The sequence below is a fragment of the Alexandromys fortis genome, unplaced genomic scaffold (assembly GCF_014885135.2).
Source record: "Alexandromys fortis isolate MF-2015 unplaced genomic scaffold, M_Fortis_MF-2015_v1.1 scaffold_34, whole genome shotgun sequence".
In the NCBI taxonomy this organism is placed as follows: Eukaryota; Metazoa; Chordata; class Mammalia; order Rodentia; family Cricetidae; genus Alexandromys; species Alexandromys fortis.
In genome coordinates, this window is record NW_026067933.1 from 7,776,368 (window position 1) to 7,801,371 (window position 25,004).

The 25,004-nt window shown below is 36.4% G+C and overlaps 1 protein-coding gene across 1 annotated transcript in view; it reads right to left on the minus strand.

Moving 5' to 3' along the window:
- The window catches only part of Cftr (CF transmembrane conductance regulator), a 144,690-nt gene that overhangs the window by 114,106 nt on the left and 5,580 nt on the right, over positions 1-25,004 (minus strand). Inside the window, exon 2 of the mRNA XM_050145938.1 lies at positions 8,021-8,131. Coding sequence (XP_050001895.1) covers positions 8,021-8,131 — 111 coding nt within the window. The remainder of the gene's footprint in view (positions 1-8,020; positions 8,132-25,004) is intronic.

Consider the following 25,004-nt stretch of genomic DNA (forward strand, 5'->3'; position numbering starts at 1 on the left):
AGATATTAAATTACAGCAACAATTATAAATTATAGAATTTGTTATTAGAATGTATATCTCTGTTCTGAGACAAAGAGGTTGAATTAAAACAAAACAGATGTATTTTATAAATTTGGGGATAAAAGAAAAATAGAGTGAAGATGGAAGGGGTGAGGGAGGGGAATGATGGAGGGAAAGGGGAAGGAGGGAGAAGAAGAAAGAAGGGAGAAGATGGGTGGGGAAAAGAAGGAAGAGTTATCATTTTGTGGCATAGAAAGGTATAAGCCTAGAGTTCTGAGAGGTCCACCTGAGAAGGACGTTAGTCTAAGAAAATAAGCCAGCACAGGGCACACATCACAGAAGATAACTGTGCCCTAGGACTCGTTGACTCCTTGGGCTAGTTCTCTACCTAGACATTCACCTAGCTTCGGTTTCATGAGCTATTAAATGTCCTCTTTTTAGTTGATAAACCTAGTTGATTGGGCTTCTGTCACTCACAATGATCCCAACCAATACTCAAAAAGGGGAACTATGATAAATTCACCAGAACTGAATTGTATAGCTTCATCATTCAGTGGTTGGCAATTTATATTATCTCTAAGTTGTGAGTTGCTTTTCCTTAGGCTGAAGATAATTATGGTTTTCTTCCAGAGTGGTCAAGATGAGAAATTGTTATGTGATGGACCATGAAAAATTATGAAAAGTTTAAATTTTTGATAGTCAGTAGCTATTACCCTAAGGTTTCTGTAAAGTCTAATGGCATTCACACATTCAGATCTTCAAGGTGACACTTCCAAGTGCTCACCACCAGCAAACTACACAAGACCTGACTACAGTTTGCAGGAATTTTGCTCCATGTGCCCAGACAACACATCTTTGTGCAGTAAGCAGGGAAGTTGGTTACCATTTCTTAGTCCCTTCGTCCACCTACTTTGCCCAAAATTTTCTGCAGCAGCCCCACAAATGGAAATGACATTCTCAACACTACTGAGACTTAGTCTTCTCATGAACATTATAGATGCCTTACTGGAAAATGGTGACATAAATATAAAAGAGGAAGGAACACAACAAACCGCTTAAATGTCTAAGTTCCAACACAGAAACAAACTCAACATAAAGATACCTTGTTTCCTCCTCAAATTACTAATCCCACGATAATGGCACCCAAAAAAGAAAACATGGAAAATTATAATTATATTCAAACAACTGATAAAAAACATAAATATGCTACAAAAGATCAAAGGGATTAATAAAATAAAGAAGTCAATACAAGACATAATAATAGAATAATATATATAATAATAATAATGATAATCATAATAATAGAATTGCTAAGAGGAAAAAATCCCAACTGAAATGATTCTAAAAATGAAAGAAAAATTACTAATACAAATATAAATCTGAGTATGAAGTCTCAAAAGTAGACTAAATCATGTAGAAAACAGAGAATTGAGGCTGAAGATAAGATACAGGAATTGGATTACTCAGTAAAGTAAGCAATGAATCTTAAAAATAAATATGACCATAATATATGAAACCTCTGGAGCTCCATAGTAAAGACTTTGTAAATACTGTAAATATAACCATATAAGAAAATTTGCCAAACCTAGGTACAATTTGCCTATCTAGGTACAAGAGGCCTTAGAGATTACCAAATAGACAGGGCCACAAAAGAATTCTCACCACATATTATGGTTAAAACATTAAACATTAAAACAAACAGGATAAAGAGGGTGAAAGAAAAAAATTTCAAGTCACTTCTAAGGGCTGGGCCATCAGAGTATTCAAGTTAACTTTTCTTTTAAGAATGTAGTTATTTTTTACATTTTAAATTAAAATATACTTATATCAATTTGCTCTTTCCTCTCTCCGGCCCCTCAAGTCCCTTTCATCCGATTCTTTCCATTACCCTATACCTCACTCCCAAATTAGTAGCCTTGCCCTCCCAAATTATTATTTCTTCTAAATCCAGAAAGACTTGGGAAAGTATATTCCAAGTTTTAAAGCATAACTGGAAACTCACACTATTATATCCAGCAAAATTCTATTAAAATTTAAAGAGAAATAAATCCTTCCCATAATAAAAAAAATTTAAGGAATTTAAATTTTATAAGGAAAAAAAATTTAAGGATATCGGAAGGAATACTAGAGTCTGAAATCAAAATAAACAGAGCTCACAAGAAGTCACAGGGAATAAAGAATTTCAGGCAGTTAATCAAAAGAGGTCTAAAAAACACCATAAAGCAACAAAATGACAGATCTTAATAAATATCTTTCAATAAAAACTGTTAATAATTTCAACTACTCAATAGAAAGATACAGGCTATTGGCTAAGATCAGCAAACAGGATCCATCCTTTTTCTGCCTCCAAGCAGCACACATCACAGTCAGCAATAGATATTGGCTTTGGATGATAGCCTGAAAAAGTTATTCTAAGCGGAGAGAACTAAGAAACAAGCAGGCATACATAGTCTAACACCCGACAAGATAAACTTCAAAACTACTCAAAAGAGACAAGGAGAGTGACAATTCACACCCATTAAAAGAACAGCCCATTAAGAGGATATCACATTTAGATATTACAATTCTAAATTCATACATATCAAACAGAAGCACACCTAGTCTCTTTAAGGAAAAAAAAAGAATGATTTCAAACATCAACTTCACCAATAGGTCGTCTGGACCAAAAAAAAAAAAAAAAAATGAACAGAGAAACTTTGGAGTTAAAATGGCATCATAAATCAAATGGACCTAACAGACAACTACAAGTTAAACTACAAGCTCTAAAACAAATGAATAATTTGTGGATGTATATTCTCTGTAAAGTTAAATGAAGATTAAGTAAATAATTTAAACCACTCCATAACAGTCTATGAGAGAGTAGTAATTAAAAATTACCCCCAATCCTGAGACTGAGAAGCTTCTGTAAAGCAAAGGACACTGTCACTAAGACAGAAAGGCAACCCACTGACTGGGAGAAGATCTTCACCAACCCCGCAACTGACAAAGGTCTGATCTCCAAAATATATAAAAAAAACTCAAGAAACTAGACCGTAAAAGGCTAATCAACCCAATTATAAAATGGGGCACTGAGCTGAACAGAGATCTCTCAACAGAAGTTGTTCAAATGACCAAAAGACACCTAAGGTCATGTTCAACTTCCTTAGCCATCAGGGAAATGCAAATCAAGACAACTTTAAGATACCATCTTACACCTGTCAGAATGGCTAAAATCAAAAACACCAATGATAGCCGTTGCTGGAGAGGTTGTGGAGAAAGGGGTACACTCATCCATTGCTGGTGGGAATGCAAACTTGTGCAACCACTCTGGAAAGCAATGTGGAGGTTTCTCAGGAAATTCGGGATCAACTTACCCATGGACCCAGCAATATCACTCTTGGGAATATACCCAAGAGAGGCCTCATCATACAACAGAAGTATATGTTCTACTATGTTCATAGCAGCATTGTTTGTAATAGCCAGAACCTGGAAACAACCTAGATGCCCTTCAATTGAAGAATGGATGAAGAAAGTATGGAATATATACATATTAGAGTACTACTCAGCAATAAAAAACAAGGACTTCTTGAAGTTTGCAGGCAAATGGATGGAAATAGAAAACACTATGCTGAGTGAGGTAAGCCAGACCCAAAAAGAGGAACATGGGATGTACTCACTCATATTTGGTTTCTAGCCATAAATAAAGGACATTGAGCCTATAATTTGGGTTCTTAGAGAAGCTAAATAAGAAGGAGAACCCAAAGAAAAACATATAGGCATCCTACTGAATATTAACCTTCATCAGGCGATGAAAGGAGACAGAGACAGAGACCCACATTGGAGCACAGGACTGAAATCTCAAGGTCCAAATCAGGAGCATTAGGAGAGAGAGCACGAGCAAGGAACTCAGGACCGCGAGGGGTGCACCCACACACTGAGACAATGGGGATGTTCTATCAGGAACTCACCAAGTCCAGCTGACCTGGGTCTGAAAAAGCCTGGGTTAAAACCGGTCTCGCTGAACATAGCGGACAATGAGGACTACTGAGACCTCAAGAACAATAGCAATGGGCTTTTGATCCTACTGCACGTATTGGCTTTGTGGGAGCCTAGGCAGTTTGGATGCTCACCTTACTAGACCTGGATGGAGGTGGGTGGTCCTTGGACTTCCCACAGGGCAGGGAACCCTGATTGCTCTTTGGGCTGATGAGGGAGGGGGACTTGATTGGGGAAGGGGGAGGGAAAGTGAAGGCGGCGGTGGGGAAGAGACAGAAATTTTTAATAAATAAATAATAATGAAAATTCCCCCAAAACAGAGCACAGAATTCTACTAGACCTTCAAAGAATTAATACCAATATTCCTCAAACTGTTCCAGAAAATAGAAAAGGAATGCTTCCAGTTATTTCTACAAAACCTTTATTACTCGATCTCAGAAAAAGACCCAACAAAAATGAGAATTATAGAGCAGCTTTATTGATGAATACAAATGTAAAAATTCTTAAAAACAACTTGTAAGCCAAATTCAAGAGTATATATAAAAAATCAACTATAACAATTAAGTCAGCTTCATCACAATGATGCAAGGAACTTCAACAAACTTGAATCAGTAAATGCAATATGCCAAAAAATTATACCCATGGACAAAAATTACATGAATAAATTCCAACATCCTTCATGAAGTCCTGGAAATTTGGGGATACATGGGACATATGTCAACATAATATGGGAAATATACAACAAGCCCACATTCACAGGTAAATGGAGAAAACTCAAAGCATTTCTGCTAAAGTTGGGAAGATAGGCTGTCCACCCCGCCCTTTCCACTACTGTTCACTATAGTACTGTTCACTGTAGTCTACTGCAAAAGTAGTAGATAAATTGGATATAAGCAGGAAAAAGATAAGTCAGAGTATTCTTAATTTTTAAATTGTATGATTCTATCCATAAAACACCACAAATAATCTACCACTCCCACAGGTGATGAACATGTTCAGCAAAATAGCAGGATATAAAATTAATACACAAAAATAATCAATAGCCTTCCTACATAAATGGCATGCTCACAAAGAAATGAGGGAAAGAGTTCCATTCACAACAGCCTCAAAAAATTTTTTTGAATAAATCTAACCAAAAAAGTGAATTGTACAATGAAAAATTAAGACATCAACAAAAAAAGAAGATAACAGAAGATGGTATCTTCCATACTTATTAATTGGTAGAACTGATATTATGAAAATGGCCATTGTATCAAAAGCAGTCTATAGAATCCATGAAATTATCATCAAGACCCAGAGCAATACTTCATAGAAATTGAAAAAAAAATGTGAAACACAAAATACACAAGCAAAAACATCACTGCAAAAGTCTCCTAAAATATATACATACATATAAATAAGAGGCATTGAACAGAGGGATAATGCCTCTCTTAAAGCCATAGGCTAGCAAATAAAAATACCAGTGCCAGGTATTGGTTCTATCACTAGTTTTTGGTCACTGGGTTCTCACAGACCTCCCCCTAAACATTAGAGGTGATAAATTGTCAAAGTTCCTGGTTAGCTTCCAGAATTTGATGGTCAAGACTCTACTGCTAAAGTCACCACATACTTGAGTCATAAGATGTAAAAGAATCAATCAGGTACCAACATGGAAGCTTCATCCTTACCGGTTAGTGATCATAGTACCGAAAAGTTCTATGTATGCTACTAGAGGAGAAATGTAACAGTCATACTAATTTGTAAATCATGTGATCTACAATGAAGACTATCTTTGGAAATATATACCCATGAATTGGATAATGACATGAATGATACTGAGTTAATCAACCCCTTTCTGATTAATTGAAGCTGTATTTTACAAGATACAAGTTATGTCTGTTACCATTAACTGTGCTATATCATAGTCCTAGGGAGAACCTAATTGTTCTGCTGATTATTCGGAATAAGCTGAACGATTATTCTGCTAAGTGGTCATAGTATTAACCTGCTGCCTAAGTTCTTATCTTTATAACCATTAGTGGATATCTCAACCCTCATAAAATAAGCAGGAGGCAGCAGATAATTTAGAGATCAACTGATCAGTATGTAGAGATTAAGTGAGTGTGGAGTCCTCAGCTCTAAATGGGACACCAATCTGGTCAGAGATCATCATGGAAGTGGATGTGGGTTGATTTTAAGAGTAACAGTTACTGGACATCTCTAGCAAAATAGTATTGCTGTCAGTATTTGCTGGATATGACTGCACGGTTGCACATATGAACTCAAAGCAGTTACAACTACATGTACAAGACCTGCACAAGATCAAATCAGATAATCTCAGCATGGGGGGAAGGGCTCATGAAGTCCCACCCCTACCTGGGGAGCCACCGGTTGTTGGTGGAGAGTCACTTTTCTTCAGGGAAGAAGAAGCCACCAATGAACCAGTGTATGTTCTTATGCCCATCCACATACTGGCCGCACTAAGTGGAGTCAGTGAGTTTTAAAAGAGGACATGGTAGTTGGGAGCTAAAGGACGTTGGGAGGATAGGCCAGGAATCAGACACAAGGGCACAAGAGATGGACTTGACAAAAACATTTAAGTATGAAATTCTCAACAACAACAACAACAACAAAACACAACTAAAAGGAAAAAATACATACTTTTCTTAAAGAATCCTAATATATTTTTTAACATCAGAAAGCTAAACTACTTCTACTTTATACATTTATAATAGAAACCAGTATTTTAGAATGTTCAGCCAACATATAGGTTTTGATTAACATATTTGTTTTAGTTACTTTTTATACTGCTATGCCAAGGCATCATGACCAATAGAAGAAAGTGCTCATGGGGGCTTAGAGTTTGAGAATTAAGTTCATGATCATCATGGTGGGGAGCTTAGCAGCAGACAGACAAACTCAGTGCTGGAGCAGCTGAGAGCTTACACCATCAGAAGCATCCATGAGGCAGAGAGAGCAATTTTAGGATATCATCTGCCTTTGAAACCTTAAAGGTCACATCTCCTAATCCTTCCCCAAAAGGTTCAACAACTGGGGATCAAGTAATCAAATATATGAGCCAGTGGGGGTTACTGTCATTCAGACCACCATAATAATAAACATTTTCAATTAAAAATATTTTGAAAGCAAGCCAGTCATGTTGGCACATTCCTATAGTACCAGGACTTGAGACACTGAGGCAAAAAGAAGATGGCTTTGAGGCCATCCTGGGTGGGTAGTGAGATTAAGGCTAGCTTGGGCTAAGAAATAAGATCTTGTCTCAAAAGACAGGTTAATGTTGGGGGGGGGGTCTGTTTGTTGGTTCGCGGCTGCCCAGCTAGCTTAGACCCTAAATAATCACACAGAAACTGTATTTATTAAATCACTGCTTGGCCCATTAGCTCTAGCTTCTTATTGGCTAACTCTTATATCTTAGTTTAACCCATCTCCAATAATCTGTGTATTGCCACCTGGCAGTGGCTTACCAGCAAAATTTCAGCATGTCTGACTTTGGTGGCAGCTCCAAGGTGGCTCTCTCCCTGCTTTCCTTCTCCCAGCATTCAGTCCAGTTCTCCCCATCTACCTAAGTTCTGCCCTATCAAGAGGCCAAAGCAGTTTCTTTATTCACTAACTAATTAAAACAACACACAGACAGAAGGACCTCCCATACTAGGTTAAGAATGTATCTTATTGTTAGAGTCCTTGTCAAGCAAGGACAAGGCCCTGAATTCCATCCCTATTGCTACAAATATTTTAGAAACAAATTATTTACTTTACAATGATTTTATTTTAGTCTTTCCAAATATTCCTTTATGTTTCTTAAAGATAAGAAAATTCTCAGACTATACATCATTTATTTTAATACAAGAAGCCATCTCTTAAGAAAATGATTATTTTTCATTCATGTTTTAATACTTGAGTAGGTCAAGATTCAACAAGAGTATAAGATGCTCTCATTTTAAATGTGCCATTTTAAAATTAAACTTCTAATATGCCAGTTTTCTGTTCTCAAAAAGACATAAAGAATGTCTTTCTTCTGCTAATAAAGTCATGGATAAGATCATACCTTTCTAGCTGTTCAGACACATGGTCAGCTGAATCAGAAGAAGGAGCTTGGTATATGTCTGATAACTCCAAGCGCTGTCTATACCCTTTTCTTAAAATTGGTGTGGTCCAGCTAGAAGAGAAGATGGCAGACAGATATTCAGTTATTAAGTCTTCATTACAGACATGATTCTGGTACCAACTGTCATGCAGAAAATATAGTATATATATATAGAAATATGAAAGTGAAGTAAAACAAGTTACATAAATACAATAATATTCATATCGTACTTGATATACCCATATAAACATCAGCACCTCTGACCTAAGCTTCTTTTTTAACAGATGAGGATCCTAATATAGTTTAATCTTTCATGATAAGAAAACAGACTGAGGAACATAAGACAGACAATAAATGTTCTTAATTTTGTCAATGTAACCTAGGACATTTAGCAATGAGTTAGCTATTAAAGAAATGAGTGTAAAGATGTACAGTGAATAGTTTATAGCAGTTAGCAAATATGATTGTCTCTACAACATTGTTAGAAAGTATAGATCATCAATTCTTTTCTCATTACCCTGTAAGTATTTATGATGGAAACTAGAGAAACTGATGGAGGAAAGTAGAGTAGCCCTGTTTGCTCAAACATGCTGCTTCTAGCTACTATGGAAAAGGCAAGATAAACTCCACAAGGACAGAAGTCAGAAATTCTAATTATATGTATATATAACTGATATAGTCTGCCATTAGTGACAATTCTTCCAACAAGTCCACACTCCTAATCCTTCTTGTACCCCAGAAATTTCTAAGATTTATTATCATTAAGGTTCTGTAATAATGTAAAACGATGAATGTTAAACCATCAGAAAGGTTGTATTTGAGAAGCAAGAAAACATGAAACAAAAAAAAAACATATTCATCAAAGTCTTTCAAGAGATTGTAAAGAAATGCCACGTCAAATGTCAACATTCTGATATTGTTCCAGGGTATAATATTCCAGGGAGCCCTCATGATTACCCTTATCCCTCCCATCTAAGGGTCCATATTCTTCTTTAGTCTCTGACTTGCTCACTAGGACCAGTCCCATGCCTTAATCCTCCTGTAGTTTGTCTTTGAGACTCATCTGAATTTAGGCCCATCCCTAAAACCAAGTAACTTAATTGGCCATTTCTTGCTAAGACCGTAAGTGAGTGATGGATGGTTCCTTGTGTCTCTTTAACTTACAAATTTGCATTTTAACAAAAACCTTCTTTAACAAAGGGTAGTAACTAAGCTTAGTGATTCACTGGTCATTCTTTCTGCAGGAAAAAAGATAGTGAATATACATGGAAGCAAACCAAATGTATCAGGAAAAGAAGGGCCACAACCACGGTGATACCATCTGAGAAGGAGTGGCACAGGTAGTTACTTACTACCCTATTCAGTATCTCACAGACAGAACATTGAAATAAAGGTGGCAGTTAGTATAGGAGATAAAACTGAGACAGCAATGTGAGAGATGGTTATGTGATTTAGGCAATTACCCTTTACAAACTTAAAGCAATAATTTACTACCAGAGCTGGCAGTGGTGGTGCACGCCTTTAATCCCAGCACTTGGGAGGCAGAAGTAGGCAGATCTCTGTGAGTTCAAGGCCAGCCTGGTCTAGAAGAGCTAGTTTCCAGGATAGGCTCCAAAACTACAAAGAAACCCTGCCTCAAAAAAATAAAACAACAACAACAACAAAAAAAAAGAGTTTACTATTTATTTAAAGAATCTATTTGGCACTTGCCAAAGACTTTTGCAATCATTAGCATACTGGTGTGTTTTAATTTTGAAACTTTGTTAAGCAAATAAAACAAAAGGGAGTATTTTTAGCTACCTTAGGAAAGGGTACTCAGAGACATAAAAGTTTTCTGAGACATAAAAGTTATTAATGTAAAAGATTTCTCCACATTCTTTTGAATTCATTCTTTACCATGTTCAACTGTAAGAGAATTAGGTAAAGTGGGTTGTAATAAAATTAGACACATAACTTGGAGAGTGAAAACAAGGGGAGCAAATCCAGTGGGTAATAGGTAGGGGTGTGCTCTGCAAACAATAATCCCGTTTTCCAGAAAACAAAAGCAAAAGCTGACTGCTCATTGCTTCATAAACACTCTTACCATGATCAATTCAAGCTACCAAAGATGAGATCACTGAATTCAGAACTGGCAAGAGAATGAACTGCATATGATATTAACATGCTCATCACTTCAAAGAGAAAAACCACAAATGGTCTCAATACCATAACAGCAATGCATAAAATAAGCGCAAAGTGATAACCTCTTGAACTTTTGTTTACCATATTGCAATTATGTTCTATAATTTGATATTTAACCACTATGTTTAACAGCGAGCTCATAAATAATCTTCTCTAGAAAGGTTCAAGTGTGTATACCACTAGGGGCAGAAATTTGAAATCTCAGAAGGCCAGTAGCAAGGGACAAAAAGAATGACGATCTGCAGAACACAGTAAAAAAGAAAATTCATTACACCTACTAGCAGCCTTGTGTTCTCAATATATTTGAAATTATTAAAATCATGTATCAACTTCAAAATGAACAGAGGCTCAATGTCTTCCAATACCATTCCTTAAAGGGCATTCAAAAGAAATTTTTTAATTTTCTTAAGCCCTTACACATTGCAAGCATGATTCTTTGGGTCCATGTTTAAGATTAAGTGGCCATTCTCATGAACAACAAGCTTCCAGCTAGTTCAAAATAACACAATATGTGTGATAAATTCATAAAAATCATCTTTGTTATCTCAGGGTGTTTTAAGATATTATATTACACTGTGACAACTAGTTTTACCAAGAGAACCATGAAGCCAAATAAATTCAGCAGTATAATGTTCAAGCTCATCAGCTGTAATTATTAGTTAGCATTTCTTGGCAGTTATACCATAGAAAGCCTGAATTTATATTTCCAAATTAAAACTGGTTCAAAGTAAATTCTAAAAATGAAAATTTAGGGACAGTAGCAATGATTAGTGGTTTAGGGCAGTTGCTTCTCCTTCAAAGGACCAGGGTTTGAAACTTAGCAACCATATGGAGGCTTACAACCATCTGTAACTCCAGGTCCAAGGGACCTGATGCCCTATTTTGACATCTGAGGGCTCTAGGCATATATGCAGTGCACATTCACACAAGCAGTCAAAATACTCATACACATAAGCAAAACTAAAAAAAATTAAACCAACTAAAAACCTATTCATCTTAGGCTGTCTGCAATCACCTTACAGAAAACTTTTATTTCTTGAGAATAAATTGGTATAGGAGGTCCTTCTGTCTATGTGTTGCTTTCATTGGTTTAATAAACTGCCTTGGCCTTTTGATAGGGAAGAACTTAGATAGGTGGAGTAGACCTAACTGAATGCTGGGAAGAAGGGCAGTGTGGCAGATGCCATGAAGCTCCTGCCTGAGACTGACGCTGGTTAGAATCTTTCCGGGTAAGCCACGACCTTGTGGTGTTACACAGATTGGTAGAAATGGTTAAATCAAGATGTGAGAGTTAGCCACTAAGAGGCTAGAAATAGTGGGCCAGGCAGTTATTTAACTAATACAATTTCTGTGTGATTATTTCAGGTGTAAACTAGCAGGGCGGCTGGGACGACAAGCCACCCATTCCTCATATTACAATAAATCAGCTTCTCCTAACAATGAGTTCTCTATGTCAACTATAAGTCAGTCTAAGAAACATAAAACAAAATTAGAGAAAACAGACATTCAAGTTTTAGATACTATGAAATGTAAATGTGAAATTCAAGCCACTCTTTATTTGCAAGGATTCTGAGTATATTTAATGGACTTGTGTACATTCAACACTGTTCAAAGCCAGAATTTTCACCTCAGTATCTCTCCCATCGTAAAGTAATATACATTCAGGTATTTCATGAGTCTGAGTAGTTGGAACAACATAAGGCATTACAATGACGATTTTTCTCTGTCTACCACTGCCCCTGCTAGCTATTTCCCTCACATCTAAATGACTGACAAATTGGTATTCCTAGAACGTCTGATGGCCTTCAAAGTCAGGGTTTCTCTAACAGAAACTAGTTAATCAATTAAGAAATAGCAGACACATAGCAAACGCATATTTCTAGAGTTTCCTACCACCCAGGAGAAAAGCCCACCATCTCAGATATACTGTTCTGTCCACTTAACCGTAACAAGCTTCAGGTTTTATTACAAATAATGCTAGCATTTTAATTTTTAAAGACATACACACTAATTTTACTCTGTTTAATATTGTTCATTTCATTTCTTTGGGAAAACTAATTTTATACAGAATGATTTGTAGTTTCTAATGAAATAATTTGTTCCCAGAGATTGAGGTGAGAAGTCCCTGCTTTAGGAATGCAAAACCAAGTCTCAGCCACCTGTCCTAACATGTCAATCAAAGGGATGAGCAGTGATAAAAGACAGAGAAAGAAGATTTAATCTATGTTGGCACACAGTGAGGAAGAGAAAAAGAAGTTCTGTAGCTCCCCACCACAAGTCCATCTTCAGGATATAAGCAACAGCTCAGGCTTAAAGAGAAGAACCAAAAACGCAGGGGCAAGATAGGTTTATCATCAAAAGAGTTTTAGTCAAACTTGGGCTCAGTTCTTGTTGTACAAGTCAGTTCAAATAAGTCATTACTGATGTGAGGACAAGTCAGGTCCTGAGAAAGACTGCTCCTGAACAGGGCCTGATTCTCATGCACAGTGGTCACTTTGTGAACTTCTGCTCTCCTGGAATCCAGAGTGACCACAGGCTTATGGAAATCACTGAAGAAATTGAAGGAGTATCATGGGAGTCTACAAAAGGTTGCTACAGAAGAAGACAGCAAGATTTCTCACTCTTGTCTTAGTGTATAACCTTAAAAGGGGTTAAAAGAGCTTAGGTATTATTCTTTAGACAAATACTACTTGAGAGATGTAAATACCTACATGTAAAATTAAGAGTCTAATACAAAGTTTTAAGACAAGGAGACAGATGCAAACTGTAGGAAGGGATACCAGGTTTTTAGCCTGTTCATACTGACCTGTGTGCCAAATGGGGAGTCAGGGCTCTTTAACAAAATCAATTTCTAGGGTCCTACTAAAAATTTGCCCATTATAATGACGATTAAAGCTTTGACTTTTCTCAAAACCAATCCTTCCAAAAGTCAGGTATTTAAAGCTAAAAACTAGTTTTAAACTGACATTTTGCTTAATTTAGCAGAGACACCTGGCATTTTCATCTGCTAAAGCAATATGAAGATTATGTGTCAGATATTTTCAAGTTCAATCATTATTTGCACAGAAAAATCATACTTTTGCAGTATTTAACATTGCTTTTTATTAAACTAGTCAAATGAAATTAAATACCAAAACCACCAGTTGTATGACATTTCTATCATAACTGACATGTTAGCCCACACTCATGACCTTTTTCCTTTTTAGATAAAATAGTTCTTAAGAAATGAAGTGAAAGTTATCCAAACACTAGAACGTTACTTATCATGCTCCCAAATTTACATGAGTTCAAAGTATCCCCAATTGTCTGTCTAGTCATACCCAGCCAGAACCACTGAAGGCATGCAGAGACAGAGAGGCCGTTTGAACCAGTTGTGTAACAGCTATCCTATCACTTTGCTTTAGCTATTTTGCCAAGTGGTTATGAGGAGGAAAATTAATTAATTAATGCTAAAAGTTAACTAACCTCCATAAAGCTTTTAAAAACTTGTGAATAGCACTTTAGTGCCATAACCAACTGAGATTCAAAGTTATTTTACAGCAATATGTAGGTTTTCAATGAATTTTAGAAAAATTAAAACAGAGCCCAGTTTATAAAATTTCTATGTAAAACAAGTAGACTTCAGGAATTCAGTCTAACTTTAGACCTGCACAAGATCAAGCTAGACAAATTCCCAGCATGAAGACATGGATGTTTACGAAGACCTCCCCTTAGCTGAGATGTTACTGGCAACTGATGGCTGTCAGCAGAGGGAGACTCAGTTTCCTTCAAGGATTCCAGACCTGAGACTATGTATGTCACAGTAGGTGGTTCTACATTCATGCACACATTGGCAGCACTAAGTGGACTCAGGGGTTTTTAAAAACAAACAACACATGAAGTTGGGAGGGGATAGTGGTAACAGTGACAGAGGAGGAACTGGAGGGGAGAACATGAGGCAGATACACTATATGCATATATCAAACTGTCAAACAAAAAATAATGAAAATAATAATTCAATCTAAAATTACGGCAATGATGTCAAGCTGATAGCCACCTCTCTGATGGTTCCATAAAGAATTTGGTGCTGAACTTGCTACATCTCCACTATAATGCTGAATGTATAAGTGATGGCCACTACATCGGCATGATTGGCTCTACAAATACTATGCATGACTGCTAATGTTTAGCCGTTTCCCTGTTTAAAACGCTATTGTTCACAAAACTCTTAATCTCAAAGGGAATTATAGTTATTCCGTTTTAGATGGCTAAAATAGGATATAATTAATGAATTTCAGAAGATCTGGACAGCTAATTACTTGCTACTCAACAAAATGATTACAAATTCTGAAAAAAAGTATCTTCTAAAGCTCTAAGTTTTATAAGCATTCTGGCATCCTAAATGAAACCAGTTTGTAACTTAGTGACAAACTGAGTCCAAACTTTAAGTAATAAAGGAAGTCTATCTATTTCATGAGATACCTATAAATATAAACCAGGTAGGAGAAGGAGAGAGAGCGCAAAAGGAAAGGGGAGGGGACAGGAAGGGAGGGGAAGAGAGATGAGAGGAAGGAGAAGTGTAGGAAGAGAAGAGTTAGGGAAAAAAAGTTTCTCTCTGGAAAGTGTGTGTGTGTGTTTTCTTTCTAGTTCCCATTTCTGTTGTAATGTTTAGTGATGGACATATAACTTTAAGAATAGGAAACAATTCTTCAATTTACACAAGAAGTTTCGTATGTCATTACAAATTTATTAACTAAATGCATAAGAGTGATTTAGCCATAAACAAACTTTCTGATGAAGTATGCTTCACCTCCAAGACTATATAATGCATACAGCAATATTAATTTTTCATGAAATTGCTTATTCTTTCTTAAAATGTTCATCTTGGCTAATACACTTGAATACAAAGCAATTCTTTCTTACTATTACAAAGCTAATACTAAGAAAACTGCAAGAGGCTTCTTTTTTAAAGAGAGAGAGAGAAAGAGAACCCTAGGTTACAACTCTATCTCTCTGATTTTCAAATCTTGTACCTTTGGAAAAAGCTCTTTGAATTAGTCAGCTACTTGTCCATCTAGATATAATGACTACCATGGCAACTACAGCTGGCTTTCACGGGAGTCAGATTCATTGTTGTCTAGAAAGAATTACAGTTATATACTTGCTTCTTCATACATGTTGCTTGCCTTGGTTTAATTTCCATAACAACAAAGTTTATTACTGGAATTACAACAACAATAACAGATTATTTTATATATTTCATAACAATCTTATATCTATATATCCTTCTTGTAGATCTGAAACTGGATCTAGGGATGCTTAAGTAATTTGGCAATATGATGTTAGAATGTAAAAATAGGTCAATGATATCAAAGCTTACTTTTTGTTTAATTTGCCATATTATAACTAATTTGAAAAGGTATCAATACACCAAAAGCATAAGCAACAATAGCAAAAATGGATAGAATTAACATAAAAATTTATGCTTTAAAATATTCCATAAAGAAAGTAGCAGATATTCTATGTAATTAGGAAAACTTTCTGCAAATCAAATTTCAAATAAGGAGTTAATATATCAGACATATAAGTCTTCTAACTTAATAACAGACAATCAAAATTTAAAATGGTCAAAAGAGCTGAATTTTTAAAATGATATTCCAATGGAAATTATACAAATGGCCAGTAAGCATAGGAAATATTTTTACAAAGTAGGAAAATGTAATACTAAACCACAGTTAGATTCCATCTTATACCCAGTAATCATGACAATTGCAAAGGTATGAGAAATTGTAACCCTTGTACTCTGCTTTTGGGAACATAAAATGGTGTATTTATTTTGGAAAAAAGCTTGTAAGATGTTTGAAACATTAAACATAAAGTTACTGCATGACTGAGCTCCCTTTGCTTTCTTACACAACCTAGGACCACCTATTCAGGGGCAGCATTGCCCACAATGGACTTGCTCCTGTCACATCAATCATTAATCAACAACAACTACAACAAAAAGCAAACATGCACCACAAACTTCCTTACTGGCCAAATTGAATAAGGCATTTTCTCAGTGGAGGTCCTCTCTTCCAAGATGACTGTACATCACTACAAACAGACTAGACAACAAACAACACGTAAAGTATGAGAAAGCAGAGGAGTAAGCACTAATGATTGTGTAGTTTCTTTCTCATAGGAATAAAAATTGCAATTGCTACAATTCATTTTAATGATAGTTAACCAAACTGTGAATAAGCTTTAAAAAAAAAACAAAAAGTCATTGTTTTGTAGATTGTAAGTGGGTAAAGTGTTCACTATGTGAATTGGATCTCAATAAAGCTGTAAGTAAGAAAGCAGCATGGAGAGACCAGACATGAGTGCTGGTACTGGAAGGGTTTTCTAAATGTGATCTACTTCAATAGTGATTTTCAAACTCTAACCCTTTCAAATATGCACATGTCTCGGTGGCTACTGAGAATCCTATCAGAGTGTGCAGGCAGCTCATGGGAACATCTAAAGATTAGTGACATGTAACATAAATGGTATACATATTTTTTTCTGTCTCCCAAGGCAAGAAACTTAAATATTGGAATTGTGAGGGGAAAAGATGGTACCATATGATGCTGTAAAGAAACTAAGCGAGAGGGACCCTTGCAAAGCCACATTTAATTGAGTCACATGACTTGCGTTTCTAAACTTCAGCGGTAACAAGCAAGGCTACAAGAAAGTAAAAGAACAGAAAAGAGACTGGCCATTTTAGGAGATAACAGAAAGACACAAAGAGTGTAATTTCCAGTGGAGTGTTCATGTACCCTGGAAAAGCAGCCTCACAGAGCCTTTGTATATAGCCACAAAGAAAAGCCATAAATATCCCTGCAGATACACCAAAGTCATAGGGTTGAATGCCCCAGGAAGCTGATTACACCCTGCGTGGGAGTTCACTTTTAGGAGCCTAACCAAAGAAACCCAGTCAAGCCATTGCTTTCTAATTTCTGANTATTCTGCTATTTCCATTGGTAATAAAATTATATTCGAAACTAAAACCAAGAAATAAATACAATGAGGAAGGCAGGAAACAGACCGCCCTTACAGTGTGACAGTAGAACTGTTGCAGGCATGTGTGGAAGCTTCAATATGGACGCCTCCGCGTTATCCGGATAGCCACATGTAGTGGTAACAGTCACATTGTGGAGAAAGTCCTTTCAAGCATCCTCAGGGAAGGGTGAAAGGAGAAGAAGGGAACAAGTTCCCTGTCTTCTGACAAGGCAACTAAAAAAATAAACTACACATGAGTGCCATACAAAGTCATCTCCTATACGGTATATACATGTTACCTTGCTGGTCTTTAAGATCTCCCGAGTAAACTGGGAGCATGGGGACCCTGGGCAGGGTTGAGGGGAGAGGCAGGGAGGGGAGCAGAGAAAAATGTAAAGCTCAATAAAAATCAATAAAAAAAGTGCAATTTATTTTGATGTTTTCTCCCTTTCTCTAGAATTCTTTATTGTGGTTCTTTGTTCATTTTGGTTTTTCAGACACCATCACTAAGACCCAAAAGAAATACTTTTCATTTATTAGGGAAATAAACATGTCCTTTACTGAGCCTTGATTGTCATTCTGACAGAGGCTAAACATTTGGAATCAAGGTTTCTTGATTCTCTAAGGTATAGACCCATATGTGTAAAGAACCTCTATCTTTGAGAAACAGACTCTTTTTGTTTTGTTTTTTGGTTTTTGAGAAAAGACTCTTGAACAGAGGCTTTAGACAGATTTTTATATGCTTATAATGTATCTTGATCAATTTTGCCTCATGGCCTCCCCTCCAGTTCCTCCTGTCACTGTCACCACCAGCCCCTCCCAATTTCATGTGTTGTTTGTTTTTAACCCCCTGAGTCCACTTAGTGCTGCCAGTGTGTGCATGAATGCAGAACCACCTACTGCGGCAAGTACAGTTTCTCAGGTCTGGAATCCTTGAACAACACTGGTAGAGCCAGGCATCATCTGGTATGAGCTGTGACAGGTAAAACACAAAGTACACTTTCTTGTGACCTTCAATATCTAAATGATTTAATGACCCCTCATTATGCGAACAAAAAGGTCCTTTTTGTCCCATTTAGTCCTTTATGGTACATGTTTGTCATTCATTACCTCAAAATGACTGCTTCCAAATCAAAATTTTAAAAGATACATTCCAGGGCCAGCAGATGGCTCAGGAGGTAGAGGTACTTACTGCCAAGTTTGATAACTTTTAATAAGCAGGACCTATATAATAGAAGCATGACCTACATGCATGTATGACTCTTACAAGTTATCCTCTAACCGCCATATATTACTGCACACACAAACATTCTACCCCACAGTTTGAGATTATATTCTCACTAAATTAGTTTGCTAGGTAGATAAAATGATACAGCAGAGGCTAGAGGCAACTACAAAATGTTTGAAGATGAAGACAGTAAGAGGAGGAAGATAGCCAAAACTCCCAGCGTGGAGAAGGGCCTCATGGAGTCCCCCCTTTATCTGAGGAGTCACTGGTCGTCCATGGCTGCTGGGGAAGAGAGAGTCAGTGCTCAGCTATGCCCATCTCTGAGAGGCTACCCATGTTCTAACAGACGCTCTCACGTATACATATAGACACACAGATATGAAACGCAGCACTGAGTGGGCTCTGTGGGTCCTGAGTTAAAATAAATAAGAAAACATGAAGTTGGGAGGGCGTGAAAAGTGGTGAGAAGAACACAAAATACATTGACGGGGAATGGATGGGAATTTAATCAAAGCACACTACATGCATGTATGAATATTAAATTCTTTAAAAAGAACCGATGTTGCCTCAGGAAGACAACTGTTAGTAGAGTTTAAAGTTCCATTTGTGATAAACATGGTCTCCATAGTTCTCCTTACAATCACCTAGTCAGAAGGGCTGGTTCTTGAATTCTCATTGTCTTAACCTCCTTTTCACTTGGTTTGCTTATACTCTCTGCTCTATGACTGTTAAACCCCAGTTACCCATGGTGAATCCTCAGAGGGACTAAAATGCAGTGTGGCATTTTATATAGGCTTTTCATCCATGCATGTTTTCCCATCTCCCAACTAAATATGGAATTTAGTTACTAATGTCATTTTAATCCTTTTTAATTTCTATTATGATCCCTTCAGCCTCTTAAAAAAAAAACTGTAAACTCTAACAAACTAATGTAGAAGCTTGCTATCCTTATGCCTGTTTTTTTAGTGATGGGGAGGATGTAGATAGGCACATTTTATGACTCAGAATTTAGGATTCATATCCTGTTCCTGAGTTTGGGAGGCAAAGTATTTCTACTGGCATTGTCCAAATTCCTTGGTATCACCATGAACAAACAATGAAGCTCCCCAGAGCTGCAGGCAAGAAAAAGAAGAGGCTCACACCCCTCCCCCACTGTGCATTCCTGGGGAAAGAGATGGAGTTAGGGAATGGAGTCAACAGCCACATCTGTCCGTGATATGCCATGAAATAACACTACTTAAAGGCCTTACTTTAATATTTTTATCTTTATTTTAACATAGAAACGCATATTAATACAAGTCAGCTAGGATCTATTAAAAATTAAATTGCTAAATTTTTCATAATAAAGCTTTTCACAACACATACTAAATAATGGTAATTAATTCATTAATTGTTCATAATAAGCAATTTAAGAGTTCAAATTAGCCACTTTCACACTGAAGTAGTTAAAAGGGCAGTTCCTAACACAAACTATGGTAGGTTAGTGGAAATGATTTTTATTGGTATTTAGAGTTTGTTTGGCTTTTTTTAAACCTTAAAATGCCATGATCTCTTGCTTCCATTTAGGCTTTAAGAAAATGAACTTTAAAGGAAACACTAAGCCAGATTCTCTGGCTTTTGAACTCTGCAGGAGTTCCACTGGATGAAAACATTCATAATAAGGTGGCTCTTAATTTTTAAAAAGCTTCTCCTATCACCATCACGAGACAAGTCAGCTGGGTTCAGCGGGGTCACACTGAAGAAAATCCCTGAAACAAAGCCTGAATTCTATTGCTAAGAAGCATCAGATACACTGATATCATTTTCTAAATATTATTCACAGTGAGCCTCTCTCAGATATATGGTTAGTTTCTCTCCTGTGTACACCATTATGAAACCCTACTGCATCTGAGCCTCTACACAGACTGCCTATTTCTGTGTCTAAACTGCTGCATTTCCTGAACTAACCATTGAACTTGGCACATGATTCTCACTCAATTTGTTAAATTGTTGAATTAATGTTTACATATCCTATTATGCTTTGTTAACGTATTTTGCTCATTAGACTAAATTCTTAAGGACAATATGGTGTACAATTTATCTTCCTACCTTCATTGTCCTGTTCACTACATTAAACAAATTAGAAACTTGGTGAACTGATCTGTTAATAATTAATTCCACAAACGTTGTATGTTTGTAGCACCCTGAGGACACTGACTGCAAGTAGGTGTTGCTTGAACATTACTCCTGATCAAAGCATTGAAAGAAAACAAAACCATAAAACATCCAAGTCTATAGGAATGCTTGCAAACACGAAGCATTTGTATTTGTTCAGACATAATTCTTTAATAGCAAGTCTCTATCACTTAATGGTTCACAATATTAAATTAAATATTATTTAATTTTGTTTAATAAAACTTAATTAAACATTTTTTATTTTCAAAATTTTCTTCCCAATATTTGGTCTTCATTAAATTTTTAGTACAGATATACTAAAATTTCACGAACAACTCCCCTTGATAGTTCCCATATCCTGCCTTTTGGTGTCCTCTGCACTGTTCTCCATATTTCTCATGGATATTTGTATTTCTCTTCAAATATTCACATTATAACCTCTGAGCCTCATAATATTTGGAGGAAAGACGCTTAGTAGGTTCTAGCCAACATGATGGTTTCACTTACAAAGGAAGGTTTTGAAACACTGATCTGAGTGAGACACAAGGAGAAATCTGTGAAGAAGGCTGATATCAGGCAAGCTTCTACAAATGTTAAAATGCCAAAGATGGTCATGAGCAAACTGACAAAACCAAGGGGGAAGCAGGGAACAGACTCTCCCTCAGCTAACACCTTGAGCTCAGACTTGCAGCTTTCAGAACTGTACTAATAAACTTCTGGTGCTCAGTCCATTCAGTTTACAGCACTTTGTGATATCAGCCTCTAGAAAAACACAGGCCCTAAGCAGCAAGGAAAGAGAAGGCTAGAGCAAAGGGAGTAACCTAAGTACTTGAGATAAGCTTAAAATTTTAAATGTGGGTTGGAAGAACTCAGGAGCTCAAAGCATTTGCCTAACATGCTACATAAAGCCCTGAGTTCAGTTCCAGCAACACACACAGTTGAGGATGAAAGTCAATGGCAAACAAACAAACAAAAAAAAATGAGCGAGGGCATTTGTGGAAGTAAAATCATAACTCAGTGAAGTATTGCGTCTACTTTATAGAAGAGTATTAAATGTAGGAAGGAAAGAGCTACAGTCTTAAAAAGTGTTAAGTGTGACGGCACTGCTATAGCCAGGAAGACCAATTCTGTACCTTGTGTCACTTATCACTTGTCTTCTCTGGGCTGGTGGCTAGGACAATTGATGAGGTGGTTGGAGATTAGACTGACACTAACTCAGAGCATTTAGATTAAAACAGATTTGCCTCCCTAAAGTAAATAGGCTTTCCCTAATCCACTGAAGGTGCAACAAAAAGACTGGCCTTAGCTGGGCGTGGTGGCACACACCTTTAATTAACCCCAGCACCAGGAAGGCAAGGCAGGCCTAACTCTGTGAGTTCAAGGCCAGTCTGGTTTAGAGTGAGTTCCAGGACAGCTAGTGCTATGACACAGAAAAACCTTGCCTCAAAATACACAGAGAAAAAAGATCAGCCTTCCCAAATAAGACCTAATTCTAGAAGACTGCTTTTGAACTCAAACCTCGCTGGCTCTCCCAAGTCTCTACTCTGAAAACCAACCCTGTGTTTTGAACTTGCCATTGTTCTTAGTCATGGGAGCTAATTCTTTATATTTACTATTGGTTCTGATTATCGGGAGAACCCTAATATACAGAGCAAGCTCTCAATGAGCATTGGATATTATTATATTCTTGGGTCAGGTGGAAATGAAAATGCCTCATTGTGCCAATGAAAATAATTGAGTATCAGAAGATTAAGAAAATTGCCTAAGAACACACTGTTAATAAGTCACAGAGAGGATTCCAGCTAAGCCTGATTCCAAAGTACATGTTTCTTCCACTACATGTTGCTACCTAAGACCTGACAGAGAGGCTAGACATGAAGTAGAATGTGAGACTGTTTTCTAAAGGTACAGGTAGATGAAGAATGGGATTCAAAAATTTCCAGGCACAATCAATATAAGAAAAATCTAGTTCAGTGGCCTTGAAACTTTAAGTCCCAATATCTACCACTCCATAGATACCTCACCAAATTTTGATTTGAAATATCAGTCTTTTAAAGTGATTTTTTTTAATTTTTTAAATTAAGAATAAAAACCTCAAATATTCTCAAATATGTTATATGCTAATTTTAGGCCCTTAAATAGGAAAACCTCACTGGACATCTCTTTCCACTTACTGAAACTCATGATTGCTACTGTTACCTCTGCATTGCATAAGTGATCATGTTCCTATAGCAAGTGTGAGCCAAGCTTAGTTAATTGCCTCACAATGTTTGCAGCACACCTGCTGACACGCGGTCTCATTGACAGAGAACTAAAGGATATCAAGGAAGTGATAAGTAACAAGCCACAGATAAGATTATCACAGCTTTAAAATAAAATGGTTTTATGCACTTGAAGATGACACCAATTATAAAACTAATCATCAATTCAATACATTCTCAAAAAAAAGTACATGACAGCTTTTTAGAAATTATATAGACATTTACACAATTACTTATCACTTTTGGTACCATAATTAAAGTTTTAGCTAAAGTCATTTTCATATTCAAGTAAAAAAATATTCTGAATCACCATTGGCCTTTTCTGTCTATGAACAGGTTTACAGTGAAAGTCTGCCTTCAGATACCTTCACTTTTGGGACAGATGTATAACTTCAAGGTACGGCAGAGTGCTGAAACTTGGGGAACTCATACTGCAGTTACCTTCCCTGGTACACCCGATAAACATCCAAGTAAATATTACCTGTTTCTTTCAAAACTGGATCAGAGAATACTCTTTCTCAAGAAATACCAAGCAACCAATTAAAGTTAAAAGCCAACCTTGTTAGGTGAAACTAATGCAAAAAAACAAACAAACCTGAAGTCACAGGAATATACACGACTTTTATGTGCAGCTATGTTTCTATATTATAATTTATACTTGGATATGATGGCAAAAATGTCTGAATGAAGAATGTTTTGGTGTGGTGAGAAAAGAATACTCAAATGACTGAACCTGAAGCATGGCTTAGAAAGTGAAGTAAGTAGGGTTAGGATGCGAAAACTCAAGCAAAGGCCTAGCTCCATATTCTTGAGGGAGAATGAAAGAATAGGAAGGTGGGTTTGGGAAGTTAGGGCTCTAAGTACTACATAGCTAGTATAATCAAAACAGAGCACAGCTGGAATCGGTTTGTAACTGAGCTGTTACTATGCCACAGTGGTTAGCTACACTATGCTTTCTGACTTCTGTTTTTCAACTAAACTAAGGAATATAATCATAAAATCTAAAAATGAATGTTATGGTATTTTTACTACAAAGAAGAAAGGTTTCATGATTAAAAATATTAGAATGAAAACTAAGCAGAATAAACAGAATCCCTATATAGGCTCTAAGATAACTACTAGATACCTGGTATCAGCGGTTAAATAGTAATGCTAAACAAATATGCAAACACATGTTTGCATGAGTAAATAATGAATAATTAAAAGCCACATTTGTATTTCAAGATTATTATTCTCACCTTAACGAGCTCATCTTATAGTTATTATCTGGTTAATCAAATTTCATTGCCAAAACCTTTGGTTCTGTTTTGCGATTGCTACCTCTGAACTTTAATTTAAATAATTCTACAAACTTAATACAATAAATAAAATTTTAAATCTCATTGTAGTTATGTATTTGATGTACTGAATTAAATTATGGAAACAGCCAATGTCTTATTTTACTACTGACTCTGATCCACGATGGTTTTTTAATCTAATTAATCCACAGGGAAATCTTTGGTTTTGTGCACTCTTTCCCAGAACATATATATATATATGTATATATATATATAAAATGTCAATACTTACAGAATGTATANCATTTGCATGCTATGCTGATTTTTTTAAGTCACAGAAAACAGTGACTATTAGATATCAGGTGGATGAAGTAGAAAAGCAAATGTGAGATTTCAGATGATAAATCTGTCTTCTGTGAACTAAGCAGTAAAAGTTTCTTCGGCAGTAAGTATTTGTTCAGGGCTTGAGGTGCAGCCAAGTAGTAGAGCACATGGGACTGGGTTTAAACCCACCCCTTACTACCAAATAAAATATTGGTTCTGCCTAATTATCACTTATTGAAAAGAAAGGACTGATAAGTCAAAGAATTTATTCAAACAGCTGTATAATGCCACCTCTTGCCAGTACCTTTCTCATTTGATAGACATACAGGACTTACAGAGGCTTCCATCCTCCCATCAGGCTTCTTTGCTCAACTGAATCGTTTCACTCCAGAAGATGCATTAACCCTCTACTCTGTCCTCTCAATCTATCAATCTAGATCCTCTTTCTTCTTCTCTCACCTACCTCTAAGAAATCTACCTATTTTACTTCCAAAACATCTTTTAAATCCAGTCTTTTT